This window comes from Leptonotus elevatus, chromosome 10, assembly GCF_054856555.1.
Source record: "Leptonotus elevatus isolate MCC_2025b chromosome 10, RoL_Lele_1.0, whole genome shotgun sequence".
NCBI classification, from domain to species: Eukaryota; Metazoa; Chordata; class Actinopteri; order Syngnathiformes; family Syngnathidae; genus Leptonotus; species Leptonotus elevatus.
The window spans coordinates 17,315,305-17,343,296 of NC_141248.1; the positions used below are offsets into that span (position 1 = coordinate 17,315,305).

A 27,992-nucleotide genomic window follows, 5' to 3' on the forward strand; every position below is an offset into this window, starting at 1 on the left:
AAACTCACATTTGCCCTTGTTTTACTTAGGCGTTTGAAAAGTGCATGGTAAAGTTTGTGCTTAGTTTGCCGCCTAACGTCGATTGAATTGCACAAGGATATGCAGACGGTGGAACCTCTGAAAGTGAATGCTTCGAATGTTGTACATTTTGGAATTTTAGCAGCATTTCCTGGGGAAATATGCAGCTAAATTCACACAAAAATCTTTAACCATGGTCATGCTTAACATTTTGTGAGACCTCTGGGTATCTCATTTAATAAGATTAAGTCCAATAATACAGTTTCTCTTTGAAAGGGGAAGTCAAGTAAAAACTTTTCTTTACAATAATATTATGTTCTATACGCCACCACTAGTTTAAACACGGCATTCGGAATAATATTGCATTTGTGGAATACGAATTAAGCATAAAAATCTATCTATCTATCTCTATCTCTATAAATTGGTCACGGCCGCCGTCATTTATACCGTAAAAAGTCTTCTTTATATTGTTGTTCAGTTATGAAATTCAACTGTGTAATATATATTAAACCATAGCAAACACAAATGAACGAAACCGATTATTTCCACCACATTTTGCGTGTGTTAACAGTTAGCATCTGCTGATTTTGCCACCATGTACAGAGTGCAACATTGTCTACGCATTTGTTCCTCTTTTGGTAGCCTAGAGCATGCTCAATCCCTTTTCTTTTTTTTTGCCTCTTCTCGTTGGGGCAGCTGGTCCATAACAGCTGTCAATCAATCATTGTTAAAGTGTGCCGTTTGCTGTTTACTCAAAGTGGCGTTTTCTATGGGACACGTGACGTCAATGTCAGGATCTCTAATGTAAGCATTGTTGACAATAATACTGATGTTGATATACTGTATATTCCCCCACCTTTATTCTAGATATGACGAAATCATCGTACAGATTCCCAGAATGGACAGCGATTGACCTTGTGTTTCCAACTAAACAACATTTATACATAAAATGACAGATTCGCCATCAAAATATTAGCTTTACCCAAGAGGTAGAACAACAGAGACTATGTTCCATTGTCCACTCACACTCTTGCTGTTCATATCATGAGGCTCCAACCTTTGGATGTCTTACAGACGCCAGAAGAAATCCCCCAGTTCAGAAGCAGCAATTGCACACGCTTCCTTCCGTTCATCTGAACACATCCAACATACGCGTGTGTGCGGTGGTTTGACTCGCTCACGCTCGAATTAGCAAGGCCGCTAGTTTCTCACACTTACACGAGACTCGTGCAGCTGCTCTTTTCTAACACGTTTCTTCTAAGTCAGACAATGTATTGATTGGCATTGGCAGAGATGTCCTTTTATATGGATCAGAGCAACAGAAAAGTTTCATGCGGTATTACCGAAAGGGCCTGCGTAAACAGACAGCTTCTGTCTCTAGCAGCTGGTTTAGGATGTATTTCTCGTGCGCTAATACTGTCGTGTAAAAGTGTAATATTAGCCTCAAACAGTACCAACAGGGCAGCTGTAGTGCAGCAGATAAAAACACCAAACCTTCTGTCAAAACTAGGACACATTTAATAGCCACATGCGCCGCCACAATGACTGAGTGGTAGTATATGAATCGAAGCAGGCCGGCTACATTCTGATTTTCTATAGGACGTATATAAAAGATCTGACAATCACGTGTTCTTCTGTACACACAGACCTGTGTTACATCAGAGTACCTCCACAAGCCCCCTTAGTGCCTGTGCGGCCGAGCATGAGAATGGCGGGCGCCAGGTTTCCTGAGGCATGAAGGGTTAACATCGTGCTGTTTATTCATGTCTTCATCCATGCCTTGGGTCCTGCCCACAGTATGTGTCAAAGCCAATCATTGTTGAAGATAAATGCGCTTGTTGACTGATTTATGCCACCCTGGGGTAACCGTAGCCACAGCATTTACTTCCAGATCCGCCGTGTCTGGGCAACGTGTCCAGGTCATGCCATGGACTGCCAATGCCATCTGTGCTGTTACATTAACCTTGATCAAATGTGAGACCAACAGCAGGAATGTGAGAATGTGAGACATTGCTAGGAGCGCTGCTGTAACCATGAACCATTGCCTCTGCCAATTGCTTATGCAGCAAAAGTGTGGCGCTGGCATACGTTCCAGACCCACCTGCAATAGGTGAAAAGTCTGCGATAGGGAAACCATTATAAACAAAAACATTCCTAGTTTTACTCCTTCCACATGTTTTATTTTTATTTTATTTTTTTTTACTTATACGCTTAACAGTAATTTTGAATTGGTAAGATACACATTTTAAATTAGGCATACAAAATACTGTAAACATTTGCATCTGTGTTGTTGATGTGTGGCTTTATGACACATAACTACATCAGGCCACCCAAAGTTCACTGATGCTGGTCTGACCAAGGCCACCAGAACAAATTTCATAAATAAATGAGATTAAATCAATACAGTCTTATTTTTAATATCTAATATTTTGAGTTTACACTGAATCACTCCTCTGTGCTGCTGTGCGCATGATGGCCAGCAAAACTTGGCTCATGGTGGCCCGACAAGAAAATGCATGAATGGATAGTTGGATGATGTCGTGCTGTCACTAACATTATTTTTAGAATTGATTACCATGTCGATTATTCCATCAATTACTCCGTGCTTGGTGGAATTTGGACATGTGTTGCTGGCGGAATATCAGTCAGCAACAAATGTCAGTGGCCAAACATTGGTTCTGGGTGTGGTAGCTATGGTTTTAAAATTAATTATTAATGTTGAGGCTGAAATTTTTGTGTTGACCCATTTTTGTAGGTGACTTAGGCTAGCTGAGTTAGCCATTTTTTCTCCCCCGTCATTTAATAGCAATAACAACATTAAATAATTAATCAATCAAAATTAGGTGGAAGTGGGCATCTAAAGGACAATTGTCATCGTGGCCAAAGTCTATACTCTTCTGACCAGTTTATTTTACACAAAAACTAGGGCTGGGCAAATATAGGAAAAAAATAATAATCACGACTATTTTCATTGAGACTGAAATCACAATTAATAAAACATTACTCATTGATTTCCAAACTATCAGTTGAACACTTTAAAAACCTTGAGTTTATGCAAAACCTTTCAAAAAACTTTTTCTTTTCTTTTTATGTGAAGCACCATGTATTGCTTTTAAAGTATGAAAGGTACTATATAAATAAAGATTTGATTTCATGATTGAAAAAAGTGTGTGTGTGTGTGTGTGTGTGTGGGGGGGGGGGTTCCTGTTTTTAGCAAGCTGTTGCGTAAATGAACCAGAGTGTCCTTCTAGCGTCGTAAAAATGAACAAAGTCGTCTCAAGATCATCAAGAATAGCTTAATTGGAACATCTTCTGTCAAATAAGCTTACAATCTTTAAGGTCACACTGACTTTTAAGTGACATCTAAAATTTAAAACAGTAGTACCACACACAGTACACTTTTAGAAAACCTTTGCATCAAAAACTTGTTCATTTAAGAATATTCTCATTAGGTATATTAGGACTAATTAGGAAAGACAGGCTTTATCCTATTAAATATGTGAAGGTAGAAAGCCCACCAGTCAAATTAAAGTGTGACAAAATATGGTTCCAGTGTGCAAGAGAGTGAGACTGTGATGCCGCATGGGAACTCAAAACCAGGCTAATGAAGCTAAACAGGCCACTAAATCTCAACAGCAGAATGATTACTGAGCTCAGTTTAGGAAACACAACCACTCAAACATCCAGCAGACCAAAGCTATAAAGAGTGTCAGGACCTACATTAGCGGAGCGTCGAGATGAGTGAAAATGTCAAAAGATGCCAGTGGCCAGTCAGTGTCAGCCTCTCACCCCAGTGATTCTGCCGCTCGAGCATTCAACCTCGACGGATGCGTTTCAGTTACGCTCGTCACTTGCCAATCTGATGGAACTTCGGCTAATGACGCTAACAGCTTGCACTTGGCTCTGGCCTTATTTTTAGACCTTTCACATAAGAGACTATGTTCAAAGCGTGAGGATTTTGTGTTTATACGAGGGCTGGCTGAACATTATACAAATAATATATCGGCTCAGGAAGCCAAGAGAATTATGCATGATGTTTACATTTGACTGATTTCAAAATAGTAGATTCATCATATCGAAAAGTTTTCCACTGAAGGGAAAAGTAAATTCATACCATACTTTTGCAGACTGTTTTTGGCTCACTAGTACTACACATCCGACGAGCCCGACTTACCGGTTAAGGTGTCCCATAAGGACAGCGAGGACACTGCAGCGAGCAAAGGGTGTAACTTTGCATTAAAAATGTGTTCCTACAAGAACAAGAAAGTACATTCAAAGAGGACAATGTGCATTACAGATTTTCTCTAATCAATCATCATTATATCTAAACACCTATGACAAGCAAAAAAATAAATTAAATAAAAAGTCTGTTTAGAGTGGACCCAATGCTATGTTCAAAACCTATTACTAATCTGCACAAGTGGTCTGAAATGGCCAAGCAAAGATCCTGCATACGCTTCATGAAGTATGCATGAATTGCTTCAGGCGCAGATACAGGTAGAAATGGCTAAGCTATAAGTGAAAAAAAGTCTAGCCTAAACAAAACCCGCTGAAAAAGACACCCGGGAACATCAACACCCTGTGTTGTGTAAGCTCCATTTTATGGTACGCCCAAACTCTTTTCTGACAAAAGACAGCTGCTACATCAGTATGCTTACTGCCACTAGGGGTGCACCGATCACAATTTTGTGGCCGATCTCTGATCTTTTAAAAAGTCTGACCTGACCCGATTTTTGCCAATCCTGATTTTTCTTCATAACAAGCAGCATACACCTTCAGAGTTCCAATCTTATTTTATTGGAAAACATTCAACAAGATCTGTGAAATAATATAAACGGGTTGTTTTAACTGCACATTAAGTAGTTGAAAAGCCTATTAGTCATCCCAGCAGAAGAGGGCAGTGGCTGACTTTTTCAGACCTCTGAGAAGGGAGATGAGATCTGTGGTAAAGATTGGTTTATATTTAAGTGATCGGCGGATCACCAACCCCCCAAAATTAATCGGGGCCGATAGATCAGTGCACCCCTAGCAGCCACCTCATATTCTATTCTAAATAATGCATTTTAGAAAATCCTTTGCGCATTGAAGTGGTTACTCAAAATGACAAACTGACTGGAGAGTTGCTCTTTGTCTTGAATACTCATTGCGGGGAGTAAACAGTAACTACAGAAAGGGTGTGCTCAAACTTGAGGTTTGGTTGTTATGATTGGTTTACTGCATCAAGTATTATCAATCTGAACTCTGATGCACACCTAAATATGAGGACCAAAGTTACACACCAGTGTTTAAGTGACAGCGGAAAGCATAGGGAAATTATCCTATAGGGAAATTATCCTATATAGCAAATCAACTACAGTGGACCCACGCTTTTCGCAGGGAAGAGGAACATGAATAAAGATGTGATATCCAAACGTCACGATACGGTAATTATCACGATACCCTATAAATTAAGCTATGTGATTTCTACTAGCCCTTCAACTTTATTTTAGATTTGTGTTAATATTAACCACTTAACTCCAGAAAACCAACAGTTTGGTAGTGTTTTTTTGTTTTTTTTAAACCCTCTGCCATGACACCTAACACCAATGCCTCATCTTATCTCCCAACTCTTAACACCTAAGCCTAGACTTAACAGTTACCCTTTTACCTAACCTTAACCCCACCTCCAAACTCTATGACCACCCAAGACTATTTTGTAGCCACGTAACCTTCTCTTCTTGGACATACAGTCGCTTCCGACAGCTTACTGCACCAAACAGAACCCCTGCAGCCTGCCTCTCCTTTGCGTTCTGTTTGGATCAGAGCCCATCCTGTGCAAGCAGGCTGACAAGCAGACTTGTATATACATGAGTAGAGATGCACATGCAAGGACGGACAGACGAAGAGCAACAATCAGGCTCACTGATATCTTCCAAAACATCAACACAGCAACACATTAGTCCCAGCAAAAATGACGGTCTCACTCTCACAGGCAATAGTTTGGGCTTCTTTTCTGGGTGTTGCTGGCAACTGCAACAGATAAAACTGCAGCAGCAGCAGCAGCAGCAGCAGCAGCAGGGCAGCTGAGGTGAAAAGGAAACACGCCTACTTGCTTGAATGCAGATGTTTGAACATGTGGACTTTCATTTTGTCTATTTGGGAGGTTTAATCAAGCCTACAAGCCAAGTCTCTGGAAAGGATTCAAACGGTAGGGCATGCATAAAACATGGTAGATATTCAGACAACGGAGCGCAATGGAGAGAAAGCCAAGTACATACCAGCATAATAAGGTATGCAAAGACAGTTTTCAATGCAGCAGCACTATCAAGCGCACAGACATCCAACAGAGACACTCAGATAGCCCTCGAAGAGCAACTCGGATTTGCTTTTTTTTGTGCACCGGTGCTGCGTACAGATGTGGCACGGGAAAGCGGCAGCACCCTGACTCTCATTGACAGACTTAAGCGAGAAAGCAAGAGAGGGACGAAAGAGGAAGACAGAGAGAAACAGTAGACAGAGCGAGAGAGAGAGACACCGGCTGCATGCAGCCTCTGAGACAGAAATGATGCTTTCACAAAAAAAAAAAAACCCACCTCAGTCTGCAGCGAATTCCTGACGCAGTGAGTGGAAACGAGGAATGAATGTAAACTACAGTTGCTAGCGATGGAGGATACCCAAACACTGATCGGGGAGACGTGGAGAAGATCGGAAGGTGGAATGACACGATGACTGACACAACTCTAGCGGATGCGGCGTGCGATGCCGTGTGACTGGAATTGTGTGCCCGAGTGTGACGAGCATGTGAGCATCTGACATGAGCAAGATGGAAACAAGTGACACAAGACGAGGATGCGGAACAATGAGTAAGAAAGAAAGAGGTGAATGGAGAAACACGAATAAACGTGTGAGCTGAGGGAATATGCGTTAAGAGGATATGCCCCTCCCTCCTCACACACACACACACACACACACACACACACACGCAGGCACATAGACACACCTCCCTATGCACAGTCAGCACTGAAGCAAGTATGCTTTCAGTAAAACTGGCTGAAGAAGAAGTGGACAGGAGAGCAACGAGAGAAGCTTATGAGGCTGAATTCACTTTGGGACTCTCTTTAACTCTCCATTTTCATACAACTGGGTGGTATTGCGTTCCCACTGCATTATGAACATTTCATGTCCACCAACAGTGGACAGTTTGGTCAGTTCTGTATGCATTTTGGTCATAGAAATCCAAATTCATAGCAAAACATTTTTCGGCACCCTGCGTTTGGTGAACCAGTCGCAGTAGCACAGTGTGGGTATCTTCGTAGGGTACACAAATGAGAAGAAGGTTTCATACCGACTCTTGAGTGGAAATGCAAGCCTGATCAAGAGTTACGGAACCATACCATGTCATACGGAACTGTACTACTAGAAGCAGAACCCCATTTCACACTGCCTGTCAAAGACATTGTTTTCGTTTATTGTTGCTGTAAAAAGTACAGAGGAAGGCCGTTTAAAAGTAAACTTGCGGATTTCCCCATTTCCAAAGTTGTATAGAAAGCACATTGTTTGTGTGAAAGGAACTAGAGAAAGAAAAATGTTTTTCCTCCTGTGATTGTTTAGGCAGTGGTTATTTTCCCGTAAACGGCAACCCTCATGCAAGCGTTATTTTGCTGTGAATGTCTATTATTGGTCAATCAGAGGCGCGAGATAAATGCCGTGATTGCTTGTCGACATGACTCGCGGGTATGAATAAGACAAATGTGCAATGTTAGGCCACTGAGCGATAACAACGTGCACGGCGTCTCGTCGAGAGCATGTTAGCTTCGCGGCCGGTTAGCATCACAAAATCACGTCAACTAGGTGGCGAGTTACCGGTCACGGTAAAATAACCACCGCGGATTGTTTATCTTGGTCAAACAAGACGCGACCGATTCAGTATTATCCAGCCACCGTCTGCTTTTTTTTTCCCCCATAAGGAGTGCGTCTAATCAAGAGTGCTCCAGCAATGATTTTTGTTCACTTTTACGCCGAACAACACGAGCTATTTCCACGTACTCTTCACGTCTCGTCCTCGTCTTCAGCCTGCACATCCTCTTAACTCTAACGGCAACAGCTTTCCTGCACCATTTGCAAACTATTGTATTTTTTTGCATGATATCTGACCTCTCGTAGCCTCCACACGACGAAGGTAGCTCACTCCCACTTTTCTGAAGATGTGACCAAAGTGGACACTCACGGCCTCACACGCTCCAACATTGTTTTTGTGCAGCAAGGAACGACACGTGTATGTCCAAAAGGACATGAAGACGTATGATGTTACGGATTACGTCATCACGTCAATTTCACAATATTTCTAATTTTTTTTAATCACCCTCAAAATACACACCGGTATTATCGTAGATGGTATGATATGGAACACCCCTACTTCCGGGTATCATGATTTTTGGTTTCCATACTATCGTTACAGCCCTAACTCCTGATTGTTTGCAATGGTATGTTATGTTTTTGTTCCAAACTCAAACAACCATTTCCCTGTATTATGCAAAATATCCAAATCACATATCAATAATTTCCAGGATACTTCAGTTATACATTTTCCGAAAAGCTAAGCACTACATTAGAGTAAAGGTGTCTTATTTTCCAGCAACATCCAAGATCGCTGCACCTGCGCTTCCCGTGTATTGCTGACTTGTATGGGGGGGTCGTGGGGCAGAATTCTTGCAAGAACAGGCTTGACACATTTGCCCTCAACACTCATGTTTCTGCCCTTGCATTCAAAGAACTTCCTCTTCTGGAAACGAGCCGCGTCAGCATCGCCTCGAACACGATATTACCAGACATTTGAGCATTAGTTCTCTTTGCCATTATCACTAAGCGCAGTGTGTTTGTGCATAAAAGGAGAGGCACTTACAAAAGCTAGAAACTAATTAGCACAATATGTATCCCACTCACTTTTACGGCAATTAGAAACATGGGTTGATGGTTTAAGAGGCACAAGATACACCTCTACTAATATTCATTTGAATGTGTGCAAGATTTACAGCCACTTCCCAGAAGTTTAACAGAGTTAAAAACTGCCCACAGTGCATTGACTCATCATTCCTGCTCCAGAAAATGCATGAATAGAATAGAGTAACAATACAGCCAAAGCGTTTCTTGAGCTTCTGCAATTGCTTTCTATTATAGCAAGCAATGTATTTTTTTAAATAACCACCGTTTATTCTGAAACAAGGAGTCTTCCAAAATCCACCCTGTATCTACACATTCAAAGGGAATAGTGGAATGGCTGTACTGTATATGACGTCGTCTTCATGACTCGGCACAAAGATGCTTAAAAGAAAGGCGATCGCGCCTTGAGATCCAGTTGTCGCCCTCCACAATACTGAAGAGACAGAACTGTTATTTTATTTATAAAGGTGTTTTTCAGGAAACCCTTTTATGGTTTTGTGCTCAAAAGGTTGTTCAAGGTCATGAGGGAGACGGCGACACGCACACAATTCGGTACGCTGTGATCTGCAGGATCAGTATCAGGGCAGATTCGGTTACGTTGAAAAAAGGGCAAGTTTCAGGGTCAAACTCTCGCCACCGTAAAACCTTCATTAACTGTACTGTCAATGTTTCAAGTAAGAGTTTATACACTTTGACATGTTTTGGCCATATAATAACACACACAGTCAAAGACAAAACTAAAATACAGATGATTCTCGGACACTCAATTAATCACTGGTTATGTTGTCCACTTGAATAAATAAAAACACTGCAGACCGCACCTCAAATGGATACCTCCTTTCCTTAAGTATGATTGATACCCCCATGTGCCGTGCGTGGTAAACATCATTACACAGCACACACAATCCTTGCCTGCAGTGCTGCAGTACGCAGTGCGGGAACCTACTAAAAGAAAACAGTTGAACCTCTGAAGTTTTGTACGACTAGATGAAGGGCTTTCTGGCAACAAATAATGCTTGCATTTTTAATTTTGTCTTTTGTAATATTTAGAGTAGGGATGCACTGAAATGAAATTTTTCGGCCGAAACCGAAAACCGAAAATGAAAAAAGCTTGGCTGAAAACCGAAACACCCGGAAAAAAATGATGCTAATTTTTACTATCATTGCATTTATTATAATTAATTAAAATCATAATATTATTATAAAATATTTATTTCGCACGGGCCTTTTAACAAAGCAGAATATAAATTGAAATGTGCCCACACCGCAGACATGTTGGCGAATGGTACATTAAATACCAAACGAGGGTTGAGCATTTTCCGGCGCTGCGATTGCACTTTATAGTCAATGTAGTTTGCACAGTCGGGCACGGATGTGTGCGGCGCACATTCACATATTCACCAACGTTTAAAAATAAATACATACATTTGTACGCACCAGCTAAACGGCTTCGGGAACGGACTGCAAAGCCGCACATAGCGTCCTGTACAGGTCTGTCGCCACCCGGAGATAGCGGTAAGTGTTTACGCGTTTAAAACTATTGATAGCAATAGTGCTAAGTTGCTAACATTAGCTAAAGTATTTAGCACGGCCACCGGGATGCCGGTGAGAAAGTGGAAGCGTTCGAGGGGCTCTTATAAAGGGAAGAGTGGCTCACCTGTCCTGCAGTACACTGCAGTTCTGCCTTTTTTTCCGACCCTCTTAAAAAGCGACGCCTCTCTCCTCCAGTGTGCGCTATTGCAAATTGTTTTGACAGTTTGAGATGTGAAAATACGCTTAACATTTTCTCCATCTCTGCCCAAAGAGTTTTGTTTACAACACAAAACTGATGCCAGCCGCAACTATGCTTAATAACCGTCATCACCGTTCTGTTGCATCGTCAATGTGAGGGATGCGTCAATGTGGCGAATCTACTAGTAGGTCTACAAGGTCATGGTGTTGGCGAGAATTTGATGCGCTACTGGGTTGTTCAAGAAATTGTAGATGCACACACCAGCCACTTCAGTTTTGTTTGCTTAATACCTGCCACTTTTATCTCCATACTGTGCACTAAATCCACAAGCAGCAGAGGAAGACGGACATACTAAAAGTCCAATATCCCTCGTGAGCAATCACTAAAGGCTCTGTTGGATCAATTTGGGATTTTGTGTATAAACTATGCAGTTTTTTTTAAGTCCAACAAACAGATCAATAATCTCTTCTAATCACCAGACCTTTGAATTTATTTGATGTGTACCTTTTAGGCTATATTTATCAAAAATATTTGTTTGAAAACGAATTATTTGAAACTATGAACTTTAGCTGGTTTTATTAAGAACATCAACGAGACATCAACTAAGGCCGACTTGCGCGCACACCTTTGCTAGAAAACTAAAAGGTTACAAATGGACAATTCATCATTATCCAATTCTATTAATGGATCAAAGTCTTAACGCATTTAAGGTAAAAAATTAATTGCACTACTTGGCTGTAATCAGTCGCAAATAGTTTGCCGTCTAAAGAAGTGTAACTTGACGTCGGCTACAAAAAAAGCCGTAAATAAAAGCTGTTCTGAAATATCCTCAAAACGGCCGATGACTGACGTGCCACGTGGTTTGAGGTGCATAACCCTTCTGCGAGAACGCCGAGGTGCTAAAATGCCAGTAACCAATTCGTGGCGGATGACAATAAAAATGTTGACGTTTGATGAAATCCCATTCGCTTGTGAATTGCCAATTACCTTTTGAAATGCATTCGCTGAATGGAGCGAGCCCTCGCGTTCCTCGTGTGCGGGCCTACGAAAGTAGGTGATCTAATCAGGAAACGCCAAGTGCTGCTGTAATTGCATCATTAGCTAAAGCCATGACTCAGTCACATTGACTTTTACTCCCCCCCCATCCAGAAATAGGGAGTCAAGCCTCCAGCTCTTCCCTGTACGTCTGCTCAAGCAGAATCATTCTAACATGTTGTGTGCAACAGTGCCAAATGTTAATATTCCAGAAATATCCCACTGAAAACGAGTATTCTATTTTTTTGTCAATATGGGGGCACAGCTCCATCACAGGTCACACAGCTGGACCTTGTGCTGCTGTTGTAGCCAATCAGCATTAGGATTTAGATTTGACACAATTAATTAATTAATTAATTAATTAATCGAAGGTATTTTGTTTAAAATACAGTATAACCCACTGTCTGTAATCATCTGCAATTTTCCGCTTTTTTTTTTTTCCTATAGTGGGAGGACAGCATGATGCCTGCGTCAAGATGAATCCCGCAAAAAAGGAGACACGGGAGCTTAAGTTACACCAAGAACTCGATGCCCCCCGCCCTGTTGTGTTGAAGGCAAGTCGCTGTACGCTGACAAGCATTTTTTTTTTTTTTTAAGAAAGTGCTGACTGACGTCGTCTAATTATCTGAGGCAACATCCTACTTTGCTGGGTTTTGCTAAAAGGCATGGGCGGATAAATGAAATAAAACTTTCAATCTGTGTTAAAGAGGCTATTTAATAACCCCCTAATATCAACAGCAACTCCGCAATGGGAGGTGGAGCACTGCCCAAATGCGTCACGATTTCTCGTGCGTCTCTACACAGTGGTTGCTTGAGATACAAGTGAACCGACGAGCAATCGTTCAGACGATTTTTTTTTGCTATTTCTGCAGTGAACTGAACTCACTTTATCACAACAAGCAGCACAATGGAAAATACTTCAACCACAAAAAATGCTTCAGGCTGTTTATTATCATCCTCAGTTGAAGTTCACTATCAAGCGATGAGAATAACATTGCGAATTTAAAACAACCACATCACTTTTGCCTTGGAAAAGTCAGTTTAGTTTTGTAGCCTACATCTGTACAAATAAGCACATTTCCCCTAAAAAAAGACACCTTGAACTCTGCAGTTGAGTGAAAATGGTGCTCTGGTCCACTTTAGACCAATTCAAAATGTTTTCTAAACAATCCGCCAGGATACTTTTGGTGGCAGTGGCAGAAAAGGTATCAATCAATCTACTGTTGACTTCAAGTAAAAAAAACAACAACTAGTAACTAAACCCCCATCAGGTCTGTATGTTTGGTTGGGTTGTTTTTGAGTCATTTATCAAAACATAACAGCTAGCATTGCGCTATGAATTTCACAAACAAGTACATTTGTGCCATGTACCCGAGCAACCGAAAAATAAACTAGCCATTCCCTTAACAATGATCATATTAACAGTATGCGTGAATTTCCACCACGTCTATTTTTAAATTAACTTATCTGTTCAAATGTAACTTACAACCACCATTACGTCTCCCTTCCAAGTAATCTAGCTGGCGTAACATCTGAGGAAATACAGTTCTCAGCGAAACACTCGTCATAATGACTAAGGTGGTTTCCTGCAACTCGAACCGCAAAAAATAACTTACATTTCCTGTGAGTGAGGTGTTAAATAAAAATAACAACTAAGGCTTATTCATGCTTAATTGTTCATTAAAAAAAAAAAGAGAAGATGATGGTCCCACAATGCTCACAGAAGCTGCTAAATTTACATTTGGCAAGCTCATGATTAGATGAATATATATATTTTTTAATTCTTACATCACAACATGGCATTTGAATAACGCTGTGTACTGACTTCGTAACTCCGAACATAAGCCCCCTGCGATGGAGGGGAATTTACCATGTTTCAAAAGTAAACTAATATAACTAGTATGTAATTAGTCACCTCGGCTCTCTGCAGCCATTACATTTTTACTACACATAACATTACTCTTTCTCCTCCATTTTTTTCTTTTTACACTTTTACAGTATATTCTGTACATATCTTTGTTCGGTCATCAAGCAATGAGTAGAGAGTGATGACGAACCAATGAGAGCAGACTAGTTTGGGAGACTCATCACCAGTGATGTGTCATGGATCTTCGAGTACGACCCGCAAACAAAATGCCACAGCCTTCAGTGGAAGAGCCTGAAGTTACCAAGGCCGAAGAACGTCCAAAGTCAAAGCCACGTTGCTCGCGTTCCTGAACGTAAAAGGCGTCGGCCACTTTATAAAGCTACCTTGTAAGTGTTAATGAAAGCTTATTGCCAAATGGATGACATCAAGATGGCTGACAACGGAGCTGTGGAGGATGCTGGAAGACTTTCAGGTGGAAACATGTACGGTTTGGATTGGAAATACCTTTTGTGGTGCCAGTCCTGGAACACACCATGATTTGAACCATATTCATCTATGAACGGTCATTCCCAAATTAACTGAACACTTTGGATTTTCTGCAACTATGCTTTGGTGCATAACGTGGACGGCGCGTTGTCCCGTTGTCAAGGTGACGTTTGAACTGGTCACCTGGCCTCTCTGCAGTCCGGAGAAAGGACACCTCCCGGAGCTTGACGTCTCCGCGTCGGCTCGCATCTGCACAACTCTCCCCCCGCGGTAACACGCGGCGGACGGGGAGGGGGGAATCACGTCAAGAGCGCCTTTAGTTTCACGGACGTGGACGCCACCTCGGGCTTCTCGTTTACGCTCCGTCTGCCCACATTTGATCTGAGCACAGGATGTCAAACCCTGACGATGGGGCCACTTGAAACCATACGGTAAGCTAATCACGCAATGGTGGAACAGACCTGGATCACAGACCAACAGTCGTTGTTTTAATAGCTTAAACACGCGTGTTACTTGTTTACAGTAGCCGAACAGTGGACTGACTGTTTGGGCTGCCGTGATTAACGTGGCGTAAATTCAAGGGTTTGACCCACAGTGTTACAGCGGAGCAAAGCACATTTGCACATACATAGCGCGAAATCACTCAGCACACGTATGAAATTAGTTAAACGTGTTTACCTTTGACGAAAATCTTCCCTTTATGTCTTTGTGCCCCCTGTGAGGAGCAGCGTCTGGTTTGTGTTGCTTTCTTGACACAACTACCACGCGTTGTGAAAAGCCCCGCCCCGTTAAGGCTGCGGGCGAGCAGTCATTGGCTAACGGGAGAACGGACTGCAGCCGCAGCGAGGCTCGCGATTGGTCGGGCTGCCACGTCAGTCTATTCGGATTCCGCTTCCCGCGTTTCTCAGTGGTGCCCCACAATACATTGTATTTATTCTGCAGCCTATATTTAGGCGTCAACAGCCAGCGGGGCCAATGCAGGCGAAATACAACTCAAGGAAAGGTGACCTTCAGTGTGCAGAGGGCACCTGCTTTAATGTTGCGAAACAAAACGTCAGAGCATTAGTGGTCACCTGTTTTGAAAACATGACAATAAATTACATATTTTTGTTTTCGAGAAAAAACAAGTCATTAACAATGATATGATTCATCAAGCTCAAATCATCAATGGTACACTTTTTAAAAATAGATATAAGGACAAGCAATTAGCTTGATGATGTCATTTCTGCTCTGAGTCAGAGCTCACCTTTTTTCTCCTGCTCTCGAAAGCTATAAAGGTTTTGGTAACATGGTTGAGTGGCTGTCGTTGCTGTGGAGGGTTCTGCATCAACCAAACCAGAATAGGTTTTGAGGACACTGAACTCAGGCCGTTTAAACGAGGGATGCACGATATCGGTGGCCGATAATTATCAGCAATTTGACATCAGACAAACAATCAGACAAACCAGATAAAGAAATATGATGATAATTATTGGCAATTATCAACCAATTTGACGTCATACAGATAAACCAGATTTTACTGTGTGCCCCCCAAAATGTTACCCTTGCAGTTTTGTGTTGTATTTTTTTTTTTTAAAAACATGAGTTTTGTTTTGGAAAACTCAAAATGAGTTACTGATTGTCTTTAAAGCAGAGATATCAATACAATTGGTTGAAAATAGCATTATCATGGTTTGAACAGTTAAATACAGTTTCATATGTTCAATGTTGCCCACAATTTTTCGCACCCAGCCCAGCCTGGTCATCATCCTGGTAGGGGGTGGGATCCCTCCATCTGTATTCCCATTTCAAGGTTCCTTCCGGGGGGGTTTTCTCCAAAAATAGCTTTTCCGGGTTTTTTTTTTTCTTTACCTCAAAACAAATATATATTACACCTGTTTTTGTATTTGTGAATGGATTACTTGAAATTTCATGGGTGTCCTTCAATTCTGGGTTGACCCAAATAACGAATAAGCAACATTACACAAATTGCTGAAACACTGACTTTATTGAAGGTTATTCAGAAAGTTTTAGCACTCTTCACTCATTGACCACATTATTGGGTTGAAATCCGATATACAAAATGGATGTGAGAACATAGTTGTAAAGACAGAATTTTGTGATAGCGCCAGATTGCGCGGGCGTACCAAGCGTTGCGGGATGTGAAGCGGCTACAGTCATTCTTTCATAACGAGCGGAGCCTTGACTTGAGCGGCAACCTCAGCCCCCAGAAGCTCCTCTACGATCGTCAGGGCAAATTCGAAACTGGTTCCGGGCCCACGGCTGGTGATGTAATGGCCATCCTTCTGCACTCGAGCCTCGGAATATTTATAGTGATCTAAAAAAAAAAAAAAAAAAAAAGGACAAAAAGCGAAATACTTGGGATGAGGATGAAGAGAGAGACTCGAAGCAACAGGGTGAGAAGGCCTGGAGACCACCACGATGAAAGGGTGGGCACATGCCAATGCAATTGACCTAGTTTCTTGCTAGTGTGTTCAGTTACTATGCTTCATTCGGATCAGGTTGTGAAAGTCTGGGAATGATCAAAGTTGGCAACTTTTTGATCAAACGATGCATTCAATGCGGTGTGGTGGAAAATCAACCATCACACAAATGAGTAAATCACGTAAATACTGTGCAGTAGAAAAGTGGCATTAGTGAATTTTTGATGGCGCCGCCATTATTGTGCCACCTCAGTTTATAGCACCCTGCTGATGCTAATCTATTAGCCCCTTCGAGTGTGTAACAACAGTTTTCGAGTTTTTGGAGCACAGCATTAGATCCTGCGGCAAACTATCAACATCATGAGCTGCCCTTTCTCTAACCATTTGGAATTAGGTATGTTGATTTCTATCTCACCTCCAGCCATCATCTTGTCCTTCATAGCCGGATGTGTGGTCACGGTGCTGCCGTAGCCGATGCCATGCGCCAAAAGAGCTGTGGGACCTGCGGCGGAAGGGGAAGCAAAGCTGTTAGGGTTCATTAATGTTGTTCTGTCGTAAAATGACTCATCGGCCATTTGCGTTATGTGCATCGGCCCAGTGCTTCATCCCAATGCCATTTGGATGCAAGCTTGCAGGCAAGGAAAAGTACTGATGGAAGAATTCAAATAGTCGAAACCTTCAAAGGAAACACAACTGGAAATTCGTAAATTATCTTTTAAGTAACATTCTCAAGTTTGTAAAGAGGATTAAAAGTATCTTTGTGTAATAAAGTAAAACAAAGCAAAACTATGTACCCTTTGCCTGATGATTAGTAATGGAGAGGCAAAAGAAAGGTATTAAGGTAAGGCTTAATTCAATGATTATATTGTACAGATATATTTTCCTTTGTCTGAACTTTTGATGCCTATTTTTACTGGAGAAAAAAGGTTGAACTCTAAAATGTGCTTTGGAGGTTCTGCTGTAGAGTACTTACACTAAGTAGCAGGGGTGGGAATCTTTGAATGTCTCACGATTCGATTCGGAATCGATTTTCTGTTAAGAACGGCATTTGCTTCAAAATGATTTGATTGACAATGATTTTTGCTTCAATTTATAGATGTTTAGGTATCGTAATGATTCACTCCAGTCTGACTCGCTAATGCTAATTAGTGCTCAACTCGCGGCAAAAGAACGGCTCCACGCTACAAAAAAAACAAACAACTTTTATTGGAATAACTTGATCGTGACTTTTTCCTTCTACTCTCTAATGTGGCTACAACTTAACAGTGTATCAGACAGCGTGGAACCACACTGCCCCCAAGTGGCCAAATAAGGTACAACATGAACAGCACTCCCAATAATGGAACACACAAAGGGAAGACAGTATAACAATTATATATATATATATTTTTTAAACGATTTTGGGACATTTAAAATCGATTCTGAATCGTACTAAATGAGAATCGAGATTCTTATAAGAATCGATTTTTTGGCTAAGTAGCATTCACACGAGAATAAAATACAAATGCTATTCTAAAGGTCTCATCAAATTGACACTTTTTTTCCCTGTCAGGTTACCTTGAGTTAAATGAAAGGCACAGAAAATAAAACACTATTATTATTATTTATTATTATTATATTGTGTATGCCCTGAGACAATGAAACCACAAAGAGAAGTTTCCAAAAAAAAAAAAAAAGGGAGTGGCCAAAGACACAAACTGCAAGGCTGCAAAGGCCAAACACTGCAGTGAGCTCATCAAAAACTGTTAATAAATAGAAAGTTATTGATCGTGCCCCTTGGCGACCGTCCCATGCAGTCTAATTATTACACTTTCTCCTGGCAGGACTGCACACGACTCTTATTACGGCTAATCCTTCCACCCAAACAGACATTACAGATGAGCGTTCATCATTAGACTAATCGCATACGTTATATGCAATTATTATGCAGGCAAACATCATTGGTCACGCGGAAAAAATAAATAAACAGAATATCTTTAAAGTCAGGATCACATGCTGGCAAGGGACCCTCTTACTGGCAGCTTCATTAAACTGCCAATTCCTGTGAGTGTCGCGGCCATTTTCTAGGACATCCTTCTATCTACTTTGCTATAATGGTCGTTGCAGTCCCTTGTCATAATGTCCTTTCAGTGTCCTCTTTCTCTCAACACACCTTAAATTAAAATAAAATGCCTTTACATTTAAGGAGTTCCGCCTATTGTGATGCATTTTGTTAATAAAAAAGGTTTTCTCCATTTTTGTTTAATTTTTTTTCATTAGTTTTCGCTAACTATAATAACCTTGGTCCAGAAGGGAGTAGGAATATATATATATATATATATATATATATATATATATATTTTTTTTTTTAACTAGTCTGGTTTTATCCCTGAATATAGCCTACAAAGGTAGACTGCTTGATTTCATTGATCCATCAGCTATCAACTAATTTGGTCATCAAACAATCAGATTTTATGAGGACTTTAAGCACCACAAGAAACTGGTGGGGCATGTGCAATGTGTTAATCGAGAGAAACTTCCGCCTGTTTTTTTGTTGTTGACCGCACCTGCACAGATGGCCGCAATAAGGCCTTTCCTGCCATCTTGCTCCTTCAGCACCTCGCTCACAGCAGGCGACTGCAAGAGAGTGAGAGCATGATGAGAGAGTTGAGGAAGCAGCTGCACGATGAATCTAAGGCAGGACATGCAGTACAGTGAATTCGCCATTTGTGAATTTGCATATTTACTTTTTTTTTTTTAACCTATCAGCATATTTGCAGAGAATCTGATATATTCACTGTTATTGTGTTTAAGTCAGCAATAATAAATTACTTTGGCGCCATCTTGTGGACTCTTGGTGTTGTTGGGTTTACTTCACTGATACTGTTTTGTCTTTTTTTGTTGATGTTTTTTGGCGTAACCATTTGCCTGTATTCCCTAACATTAAATAAATGTGGTCACATACTGTTGTTCCTTCAGTTTCCTGTTCATTTGGTAAAAGGTACATTTGTTTGCACATTACAACAAAAGCTTATGAGACATTTAGCAGAGGTTTTCTGGATATCAAAAATCACTTAAGTTCTTACATAAATTGTACTGTCCTGCCTAAAACAGTGTTTTTAGACATTCCGTGTTTCTTTTGTATCAGTAAGTCACATTTCAAAAGCTAATCGTTTTATAAAATAAAAAAGCTCTGAAAATATTGCACATTTCACTGAATATGAATGTGCTGTCGATTTCTCACCTCTGCCAGGTTTTGCGCCCCTGGCATTCCCCCGGGAAGAAGAACCACATCAAAGGGGCCCTAAGATAGACATCACAAAAAAAATGACACACAGGTTTCAAAGTCTCGATACAGTTTATTAAAAGAAATCGCTCAGTCCAACCTGTTTTCTGGCATCCTCCAGGCTTGCATCGGGACAAATCATGACATTTCTGCTGCACTGCACCGGCTCTTTACCTGTCAGCCCTGCCAACGTCACTGTAATCTGCAATGGTATCGTGCGTGCAGACGTCATCAACTGGCATCGCATTGGCTTCAGTTCACAATGCATAGACCGACTTTCTGCCAATTACAGTTTGTGTTCAACTTCATGGCATTATTACGGTACTGGCGTCATGTCAATGTTACAGTATGTAGCATACTCTGATTGTGGTATTATTACCAAATATGGCTTAGGTCGACGCTGATTTCATGGCATTATCATAGCAGGGGCATACACTGACTTCAAAGCATTGTTACAGATACCAAAAACTTGGCATATGCACTCACTTCATAACAGTAATGTTACGTACAGTCTGGCATACACTAATTCTGGGGCATTATAACATTAAGTGGCAGTAATTTGTTTATTTTCATTATCATAGTACATGGACAGTAACTTGGACTTTTATTTTGACAGCTGTAAAATGGCTGCAGCGTGTCGTTCAACTTTGACATTTTGCTTGACCGTCATACCAGGTGGATAAATAAAAATAAAAAGCGCTTGGCACTGTAAACTGTGGCATTTATGCATAAAATCTATACGTAATCAGGAATACATGCGACAAAACGTTCAAATCGGTGCATTGTGTGCTTAGTTGTGGCGACAAGTGCAGCTACTGCACTGGGAAAACTTCCACAATACGAGCGTTAGCTTGCTAACCGCTAAAATAATTAAAGTAGCACAAACCCCGGCTCTTCGCATGATGTCCACCGGGATTACAGTCTCCATCTCCTCCGCACCCTTGGACAGGATGACCAAGGCTCTCTTTCCGGCCATGACTGAAGTTGCAGCGCGTCAGGTGCAAAACATTAAATAGACGCGAGGGGGAAGCTAATATCAGTGCGCAGTAGCTTTGGACTGGGTTGCCAGTTTATGTCACTCTATCCCCCTTCTGCGACGGCGACGTGACCTGATTTATTTATTTATTCGTTTTTCTTTTTTTTGTTTGTAACCCTTTCCTTTTGTGGCCAATTGGACCTAGTTTTAGTTCCGATTTGTACACGAAATTATCGTACGTGGATCTTTATTTGAACACGCAAGTAGCGTTCTTTTGTGTTTTGTGCACTGTAAAAAAGCAAACAAACAAAAAACACTTCATTTGTAAATCTGGCTTTACAAATGACGGTTATTGAGAAATAATACAAAATAATTATAAATATGAATAATATAAATAGGCCATACGTTGTTGCAGGACACACTCTTTTCCGATAGGTGGCGGCATTACCTAATGATTCGCGACGAGATGCGACGTGAGAAAGTCTACAGTGCTGTTTTTTTCCCTTTTTCTTTTTTGTCAATAATGACCAGCGACCACCATGACTTGTGATGTTCGTGGTTCATGGCTGCTGGGACATTAAAATTAATCAGTTTTACAAACGTATGAGCCAAACAGTGACGCATTCGCCATTAAATGAACTGCCATTAGAAAATAGTAAACCAAAAATAATTATATCAGCATTCTTTTTACACATATTTGGCCATGTTATTTACAACCTATGCAACATTATTTACAGCGGGTTAGGAAATGCGTATTACGGGTTAAAACGGCTAATTGTTAAACGTACTGTGATGAAGCATACTGCAATATTACATTCATTTAAAAAAATATTTTTTAATTATAATTTTCAAATATTTTAATGCACAACTGTCAGAAGGAGTTTCATCTCCATCTCCGGCAGAACTTCGACCACATCCTGGGGGACGTAGGGGACACTGAGTCAGAATGGGCCTGGGCCTCCATTGTTGAGGCGGCCGAACAAAGGGGGCCGTCGTGGGCAGGGGTCCTCTACATGCCTGTGTGAAATTTGTACTGACCTAGTCAGCCCACCCAAACTAGCAGAGTCACTAGCAGAGTGTATGATAGGTTCACAACTGTGATGAGTTAAATGCAGAGATCAAATTTTTTGTACATCCCAACCATTAAGATGACGATTCTTCTTTTTCTTGTTGTGTGGCTATCTATGTTAATTGTTGCAGGCCATTACCCGTAAAGTGTCAGTGGGTTCTTAAAAGAAAATGCTCGTGGTCTTGGTGCGAGTTATGCTCATGGAAGGCGCATATACAAACAAGAAGCAAATAAATTGATGGATTTATAATCGAATACTGTTGCGATCGTGTGGTGGATTACCTTGGCCCCGAGGAATATATATATAATATATAATATATTCCTCTTGCGTTGCCTCATATCACTAGCACATATTTTAAATCACTTCCTAGAAACTCAGTGGGTTTTTTTTTCTCAGAGGACCGATGATGGTGAATGGAGGGGTCACCACCGTGCCTGATGTTGACGCTTGTGCCCACAGCGAGCTCAGCTACCCCCGCAGTCTTGGAACATGCTGATTTCACACTCCTGTTGTGTAAAGCTTGTTTTTCTGCATCTGTGTGTGCGCGTGTATGTGGAGACAAACATTTTTTTCTTCTGAGGAGAGGTCATCCTAGATACAAAAACAGATGGAGCCCGTTTTGTAATTCTGAAACGATCTTGCTGTCTTCATATATGCGTACTATATAGATAGATTTTTTTTTTTAAATAAAACATAGCCAAGCAATATGGTAAAATAAAAAAAAACATTTCTATTGAATTTTGTGCTCCTGCTACCTTCATGGTGTTTTCATTCTCCTGTCTTACGAAGATGACCCCAAAACTTCAGCGACTATACTTGGCAGATGTCGTGTGTAGCATTAGAAACTGAACAAAGAACATAAAATAACTTGGAATCCGGGGGCAGCCTTTCACACAGCGCGATAAGGCGAAGTTAGATTGTTTTTTAGACTCAAACTGTTTATTTCTATTGTACAAGGTGGACGTTATCATGAATAAGGGCAAATGGCGGTACATTGTGCATACACGTGCACATGCGTGACTCTATTATTTTTTTAGTCATCTGTATATTTTTAATGTGGGAAAAAGGTGGTGTTTTTCATCTGGTGAGAGAAATGATAGCATTAAATATTTGACACATGCATAGTGCTGACTTTTTCTTTTTTAGTACTTTACATTATTTAAAGTCATTCTATTATACAAATACAGTCGATGGTAATCATGGATAACTGGAATGAGAAGCAATCAGATGATTTAAAAAAAAAAAATTGTACATTGCACATGTGACCGCGCGGGATGGATGAATTAATTCTTGTAGTTCTGTTTATTTCTACTGTATAAGGTCGGGGTTATTATTAATAATAATCACGACTTAGATAGTATATTGCGCACACATTGGCCCAAACTTGTCGTGGACATTTTTGAAAGTGGATTTTGAGTTGTTCTGGACATTTCAATTGTGCAAGGTGGCAACTATGAGGCATAAGTGACAAAAGGAGTCATCATATTATTTTATAAGATAGTATTTGCATGTGTGTGCCATGGACTTTTTTATAGGGGGATCATGTCTCGGACAGGAGTACCTCAATTTAGGAGTGACCCGATTTATGGGTTTTTCGAGATAGAATATCACTTGACAAACTTTTTGCTTAGACTTGAGAGCAAAAATTAGAATTACGAGGGTCGGTGCTGGATTTCACTTTCCTTTCTTTCCTTTGGTCCTTCCTCGGGTCTCCTGACGGCCTCATGACTCTGACTGGTTTCTGAGGTGTTCGGTTTAGGTGAACGGTATGGGATTTTTTAATAGGTTTTAAGTGAACTAATATGTACACACTCACACGCACGCACACACGCACATGCACACCCACATACAAAATAAAAATGTATAAAAAAAAATTAATAAAAAAAAAGAAAGAAGAGCAATGATGATGACATGTCAAATCGGTAAAATTACCGAATGAACTGAGCTCTCCAGAAAAAAAAAATAATAATAATAATAATAATTACGAGGGTTAACTCGATGGTAGCAGTGAAAACTTGGCAGGTAGAGAACAATTCTTCAAAAAATAAGTTTCACTATTTCCAGTTGAAGTTTACTGTCAAACTAAGCATAAAACAAAAGAGAAATACACATTGTGCATTTAACTCATTCACTGCCATAAATAAAAATTAGGGGCAAGAGGCGATAATCTTTTTTAATTGTAATGAACCGCATGATTTCACTAGTTAACTCACGATTAATCAAAAATGTTATATCGGTTCTAAATGGTTTTCATACTCTTGTTAACAGAAGTGGGAAAAAATGTTAAACTAAAAGAAATAGTTAAAAGTTTTTTTTTTTTTTTTTTTACATTTATAGCCGTCAATGTCAGTGAATCAGTAAAAAAAAGAAAACATAAAAAATTTGGGGCGTCAGGCAATTAAAGTTTTTAATCGTAATTAATCACATGACTTCACGAGTTAACTCGCGATTAATCACAAAATTCATATCTGTTCTAAATGTGCAATAAAAACAAAATCTAGGTTTTCATACTCTTGAAAACATTTTTTAACTAATAGATATAGTTCAAATGAATTTTTGACGGCAGTGAAGGAGTTAAATCAACCACATACAGTAACTTTGCAATGTGAACATGCCGTAGGCGGGCTAATGAAGAGCATCAATGTTGTGTTGTTATAGTCTTTCAAGAAACTGATACAGTATTTGAATACAAACTAGCAGGCGGTATAACACTCAAGACATATTCTTTGCTTAAAAAAAATATATGACTGCAGCTTATTGAGCAGTTGTGACCATCCACTTCATGTATATCTCTATGTCTGTATTATGCACCACTGAATTCAATCAAAAATGTGGTCAAACTGTTGAATTATGTACATTCTATTTAATGTCACTTTTACTGTTTTTGCAAAGTACAATACTGTTTCGTGCTATGTTCTGAAGCGAGAAAGATGACGTTTGTTCGCAAACAATATATTCCCCTGCTTCTGTGCTTATTTTGCCAAACACATTTTACTATGAAAGACGGTCGTTTCATCAATTTACTAAATTGCAATGTAATTGCAATGTACATTAGATCTTCTGATTCATTCTAAAGTTTGCATCCTAGATTCACTCACCTCCGGTAGACATCAGACATCACACACCAAAGTAGAAGCTTGTGCATAAAGGTCGTTTATCTGTTACCGTCCACAGCCCTGTACGTAAAAAAAAAAAAAATAATCAAATATAGGCATTCAATTGGAATCGGGCACTTGGACCTGCAAGTGTAAATTCAGGCCGTGTAACTGTTAAATCTCATTGTTCCAGTATTGTTTGCCTCTAAATGATGTGAACAGCCAATTGTTAACATGAAACCACCGTTGCTTGTCCAAATTACAGTGAGCATAGATGTGTCAATCAATCGGTTCCTCTGCAATTACATCCGAACTCTCTAATTGATTTCTCAGGAAATATATCAACATCGGAGCAAGCCTTCTATCATTTCAGCGCACCATTTTCAACTTACACAGCGATTCTTCGACAAACCATAACAAAATGGCAAAACATCCAACTGACCGGCGCTGCTAACCGCACTTTGTATTATATATAATATGCTTAATTGCCTTATTTGGACGCAATACACACACACGTTTAACCGAAAGGAATAACATGATTACAAGGCGAGTTTAACAAGAACGAAGCGTTTTGGGTGGAGGCGAGTCGCTTTGGCGGGCCACGCAAACATTGTGACACACACAACGCTTTGGGCCCCACAAGGCAAGGCTGAAGTTTCCTGAGGAAAATGTCATTTTTAGGCCGACCAAGTTTGTGTGGAAAAAAAATCTGAGAATGAATGGAGGCCTTAGACGGCCAGGCAGCACACCGAATGCATCTTACACGGTGAATCTGCAATGCGTGATGATCTGAACGGTGACATTGATTCCAATTGTGGCCGGCGCTCTCTCGTGAGCACCCCATGCTCCTTGGGATACCAATACGAGTTGTTCCTCCGCTAATCGCCTGTGACAGCTCAGTTAGGGACGCTCAGATGACCAGATATTTTACTCGGAAAAAAGCAAAGGGCCTGCTGTAACCCCTGTGGCTCTGTCACGTACATGACGTCTGGAAAAAATATTAATTTGCTCCTTTGATGAAAAAAAACAAACTCTTTGGCAAATTATGTTGTGATGATGTTTTTTTTAAATAAATAAGATGTGATAAACTACACTATATTTACTTACTTATCTACTTTGGGCTGAACTCGTCAACCGTAAACATTTCTTGACAATAATATGTTATATGTGACCTCGCTAGTTTAAACGTGATATTCTAATTAATATTACATTTGTGGAATATGAGTTATGAAGCAAAATCCAGCCGTTTTATCCATCTCAGGGGGCGGCCATTTTGCCACTTGATGTTGACTGAAGATGACATCGCAGTTGCTCAGGGCTCAGGTAACGACCAATCACAGCTCACCTATTTTCTTTTTTTCATAAAAAAAAAGTATTTATTTTTCTCTCTCATAGAGCTCAGTATGGTTCATTCGGTAATTTGACCGATTTGACATGTCATCATCATTGCTCTCTTAAAAAAAATATATTATTAATTTTTTATTTATTTTTATTTTTATTTTGTATGTGGGTGAGTATGTGCATGTGTGTGTGTGTGTGTGTGTGTGCATGTGTGCGTGCCTGTGAGCTCACCTATTTTCTGAAGTGGAGCTGTGATTGGTTGTTACCTGAGACCTGCGCAACTATGATGTCATCTTCAGTCGACAACAAGTGGCAAAATGGCCGCTCCCTGAGATGTATAAAAATGGCTGTATTTTGCTGCTTAACTCATATTTCACTAACGCAATATTAACCAGAATACCATATTTAGACCAATGGAGCTGCATAGAACATATTATTGTTAAATATATATATATATATATATATATATATATATATATATATATATATATTGGGGTTGACTTTCCCTTTAATGATATAACGGAGTTGCTTTTATTCACAAACTTGGTCAGTACAAATTTAACCTCCTATTTGTTCCAATTTTCAAACATTTCCCACAAATGCAAATCCGCCATGTTTTAAAGTAAGTCGCCGTCTTAATGGCTATATAAGAAGTTAAGCGCTGTTACTAGTAAAACATGAAATCAATAAAACATTCTAATGTTGAAAGTTTAAAACCTTCCTATAATGTTGTGGGTCAAAATGACCCGTTTGAAAAATCTAGGGAGAAAAAAAAAAAGGTTAAACTTTATCCCATGAACATTGTTAAGAAACAATGTGATTTGTTGTTGCAGATACACCTCATGTGTTCATTCTAAGTGCAAGAACAAGTTCACCACAGTTAACAGGAAAACATAAAAACAAGAAAACAGTCTGAACTTTGATAAGAGGTAACAACACATATGGTTCGGTGATGGCTTTCTGATGTACAAAGAGAGGATTTTAAATGAGCTTGCCGGTTTTCTGAGCCGTAATTGGTTGTTACCTGAGCCCTGAGCAGCTGTGACGTCATTTTCAGTCGACAGCAAGTGGCAAAATGGCCGCCCCCCCTGAGCTCTAAAAATGAAATGAAAATGTAATATAAATCCTTTGATCCTCCGTGATCTGAAATATATATTTTTTATCTTAAAAGGCCACAAAAAGCCAAATAAAAAGTGAAACAGCCAGGTGGAAAAAGTTAACATTATGATGCTTGCTGAACTTTTTTTTTGTCATTTTGTATTTTCTAACTGATAGCATTGCTGAAACAATAATAATGGCGTCACACTTTTCACACTACTTCTTGTATGTCTGAAGAAAATTAGTTTTAAGCATCTTCATCTTCTAAAATGTAGAACTCCCTTTCAAGGTAACATAAAGATGTATACTGTATTGATAATGACATTAACACAAAATGCCCTTTTCTGTTTTTTATCCACTTATCGTTTTCTCGACGTGGATATTCCACAATAGCTCCTGAAGCCCAAAGTAACAGATACAGAACAAGGTTGCTATAAGTCAGCCTGCGAGCGCACAGCAAATAATCGACAACTTGTCCGTCACGCCTTCCGTCTTTGGTTATATTTCCTCGGACACAGTGGTTTCTAGCAAATCAAATTAGAGGCACAAAATAGTGCCAGAGAGGGTTATTTTTCACTGATCATTTTACTAATGCATGTTGTCATGTCATGCTGACAGTTTTGACAAATTGGCCTACAATAAAAAAAACAAAAAACTGCGAAATCTC

General features: G+C 40.1%; 2 protein-coding genes across 5 annotated transcripts in view; both read right to left on the reverse strand.

Moving 5' to 3' along the window:
• The window catches only part of kcnab2a (potassium voltage-gated channel subfamily A regulatory beta subunit 2a), a 69,142-nt gene extending 54,337 nt beyond the window's left edge, over nt 1-14,805 (reverse strand). For 2 of the 4 annotated variants that reach the window (XM_086086091.1, XM_086086087.1), the window contains exon 1: nt 14,736-14,805. The gene's annotated coding sequence lies outside the window, so the exon portion shown is untranslated. Of the gene's footprint in view, nt 1-6,590; nt 6,889-14,075; nt 14,103-14,735 lie in introns of those variants that run through there. The other 2 variants (XM_086086090.1, XM_086086088.1) reach the window with 2 other exon arrangements.
• A 1,220-nt stretch (nt 14,806-16,025) lies between these two features.
• On the reverse strand, nt 16,026-20,831 carry park7 (parkinson protein 7). The gene is made up of 6 exons (XM_086088152.1): nt 20,632-20,831; nt 19,846-19,947; nt 19,704-19,763; nt 19,027-19,096; nt 16,896-16,982; nt 16,026-16,374 (listed from the first exon to the last, which is right to left on the reverse strand). The coding sequence occupies exons 1-6, from the start codon at nt 20,719-20,721 to the stop codon at nt 16,214-16,216; spliced, it is 570 nt and encodes a 189-aa protein (XP_085944278.1). The 5' UTR covers nt 20,722-20,831; the 3' UTR covers nt 16,026-16,213.
• Nucleotides 20,832-27,992: the final 7,161 nt, after the last annotated feature.

What these genes read in the sequence shown, in the direction of transcription:
- park7 (XM_086088152.1), bottom strand. Translation starts at nt 20,721, where the DNA reads ATGGCCGGAAAGAGAGCCTTGGTCATCCTGTCCAAGGGTGCGGAGGAG. An exon ending in TGGAGGATGCCAGAAAACAG is followed by an intron (nt 19,764 to 19,845) that starts GTTGGACTGAGC and finishes TGTCTATCTTAG; the next exon opens with GGCCCCTTTGATGTGGTTCT. An exon ending in GGACAAGATGATGGCTGGAG is followed by an intron (nt 16,375 to 16,895) that starts GTGAGATAGAAA and finishes TTTTTTTTTTAG; the next exon opens with ATCACTATAAATATTCCGAG.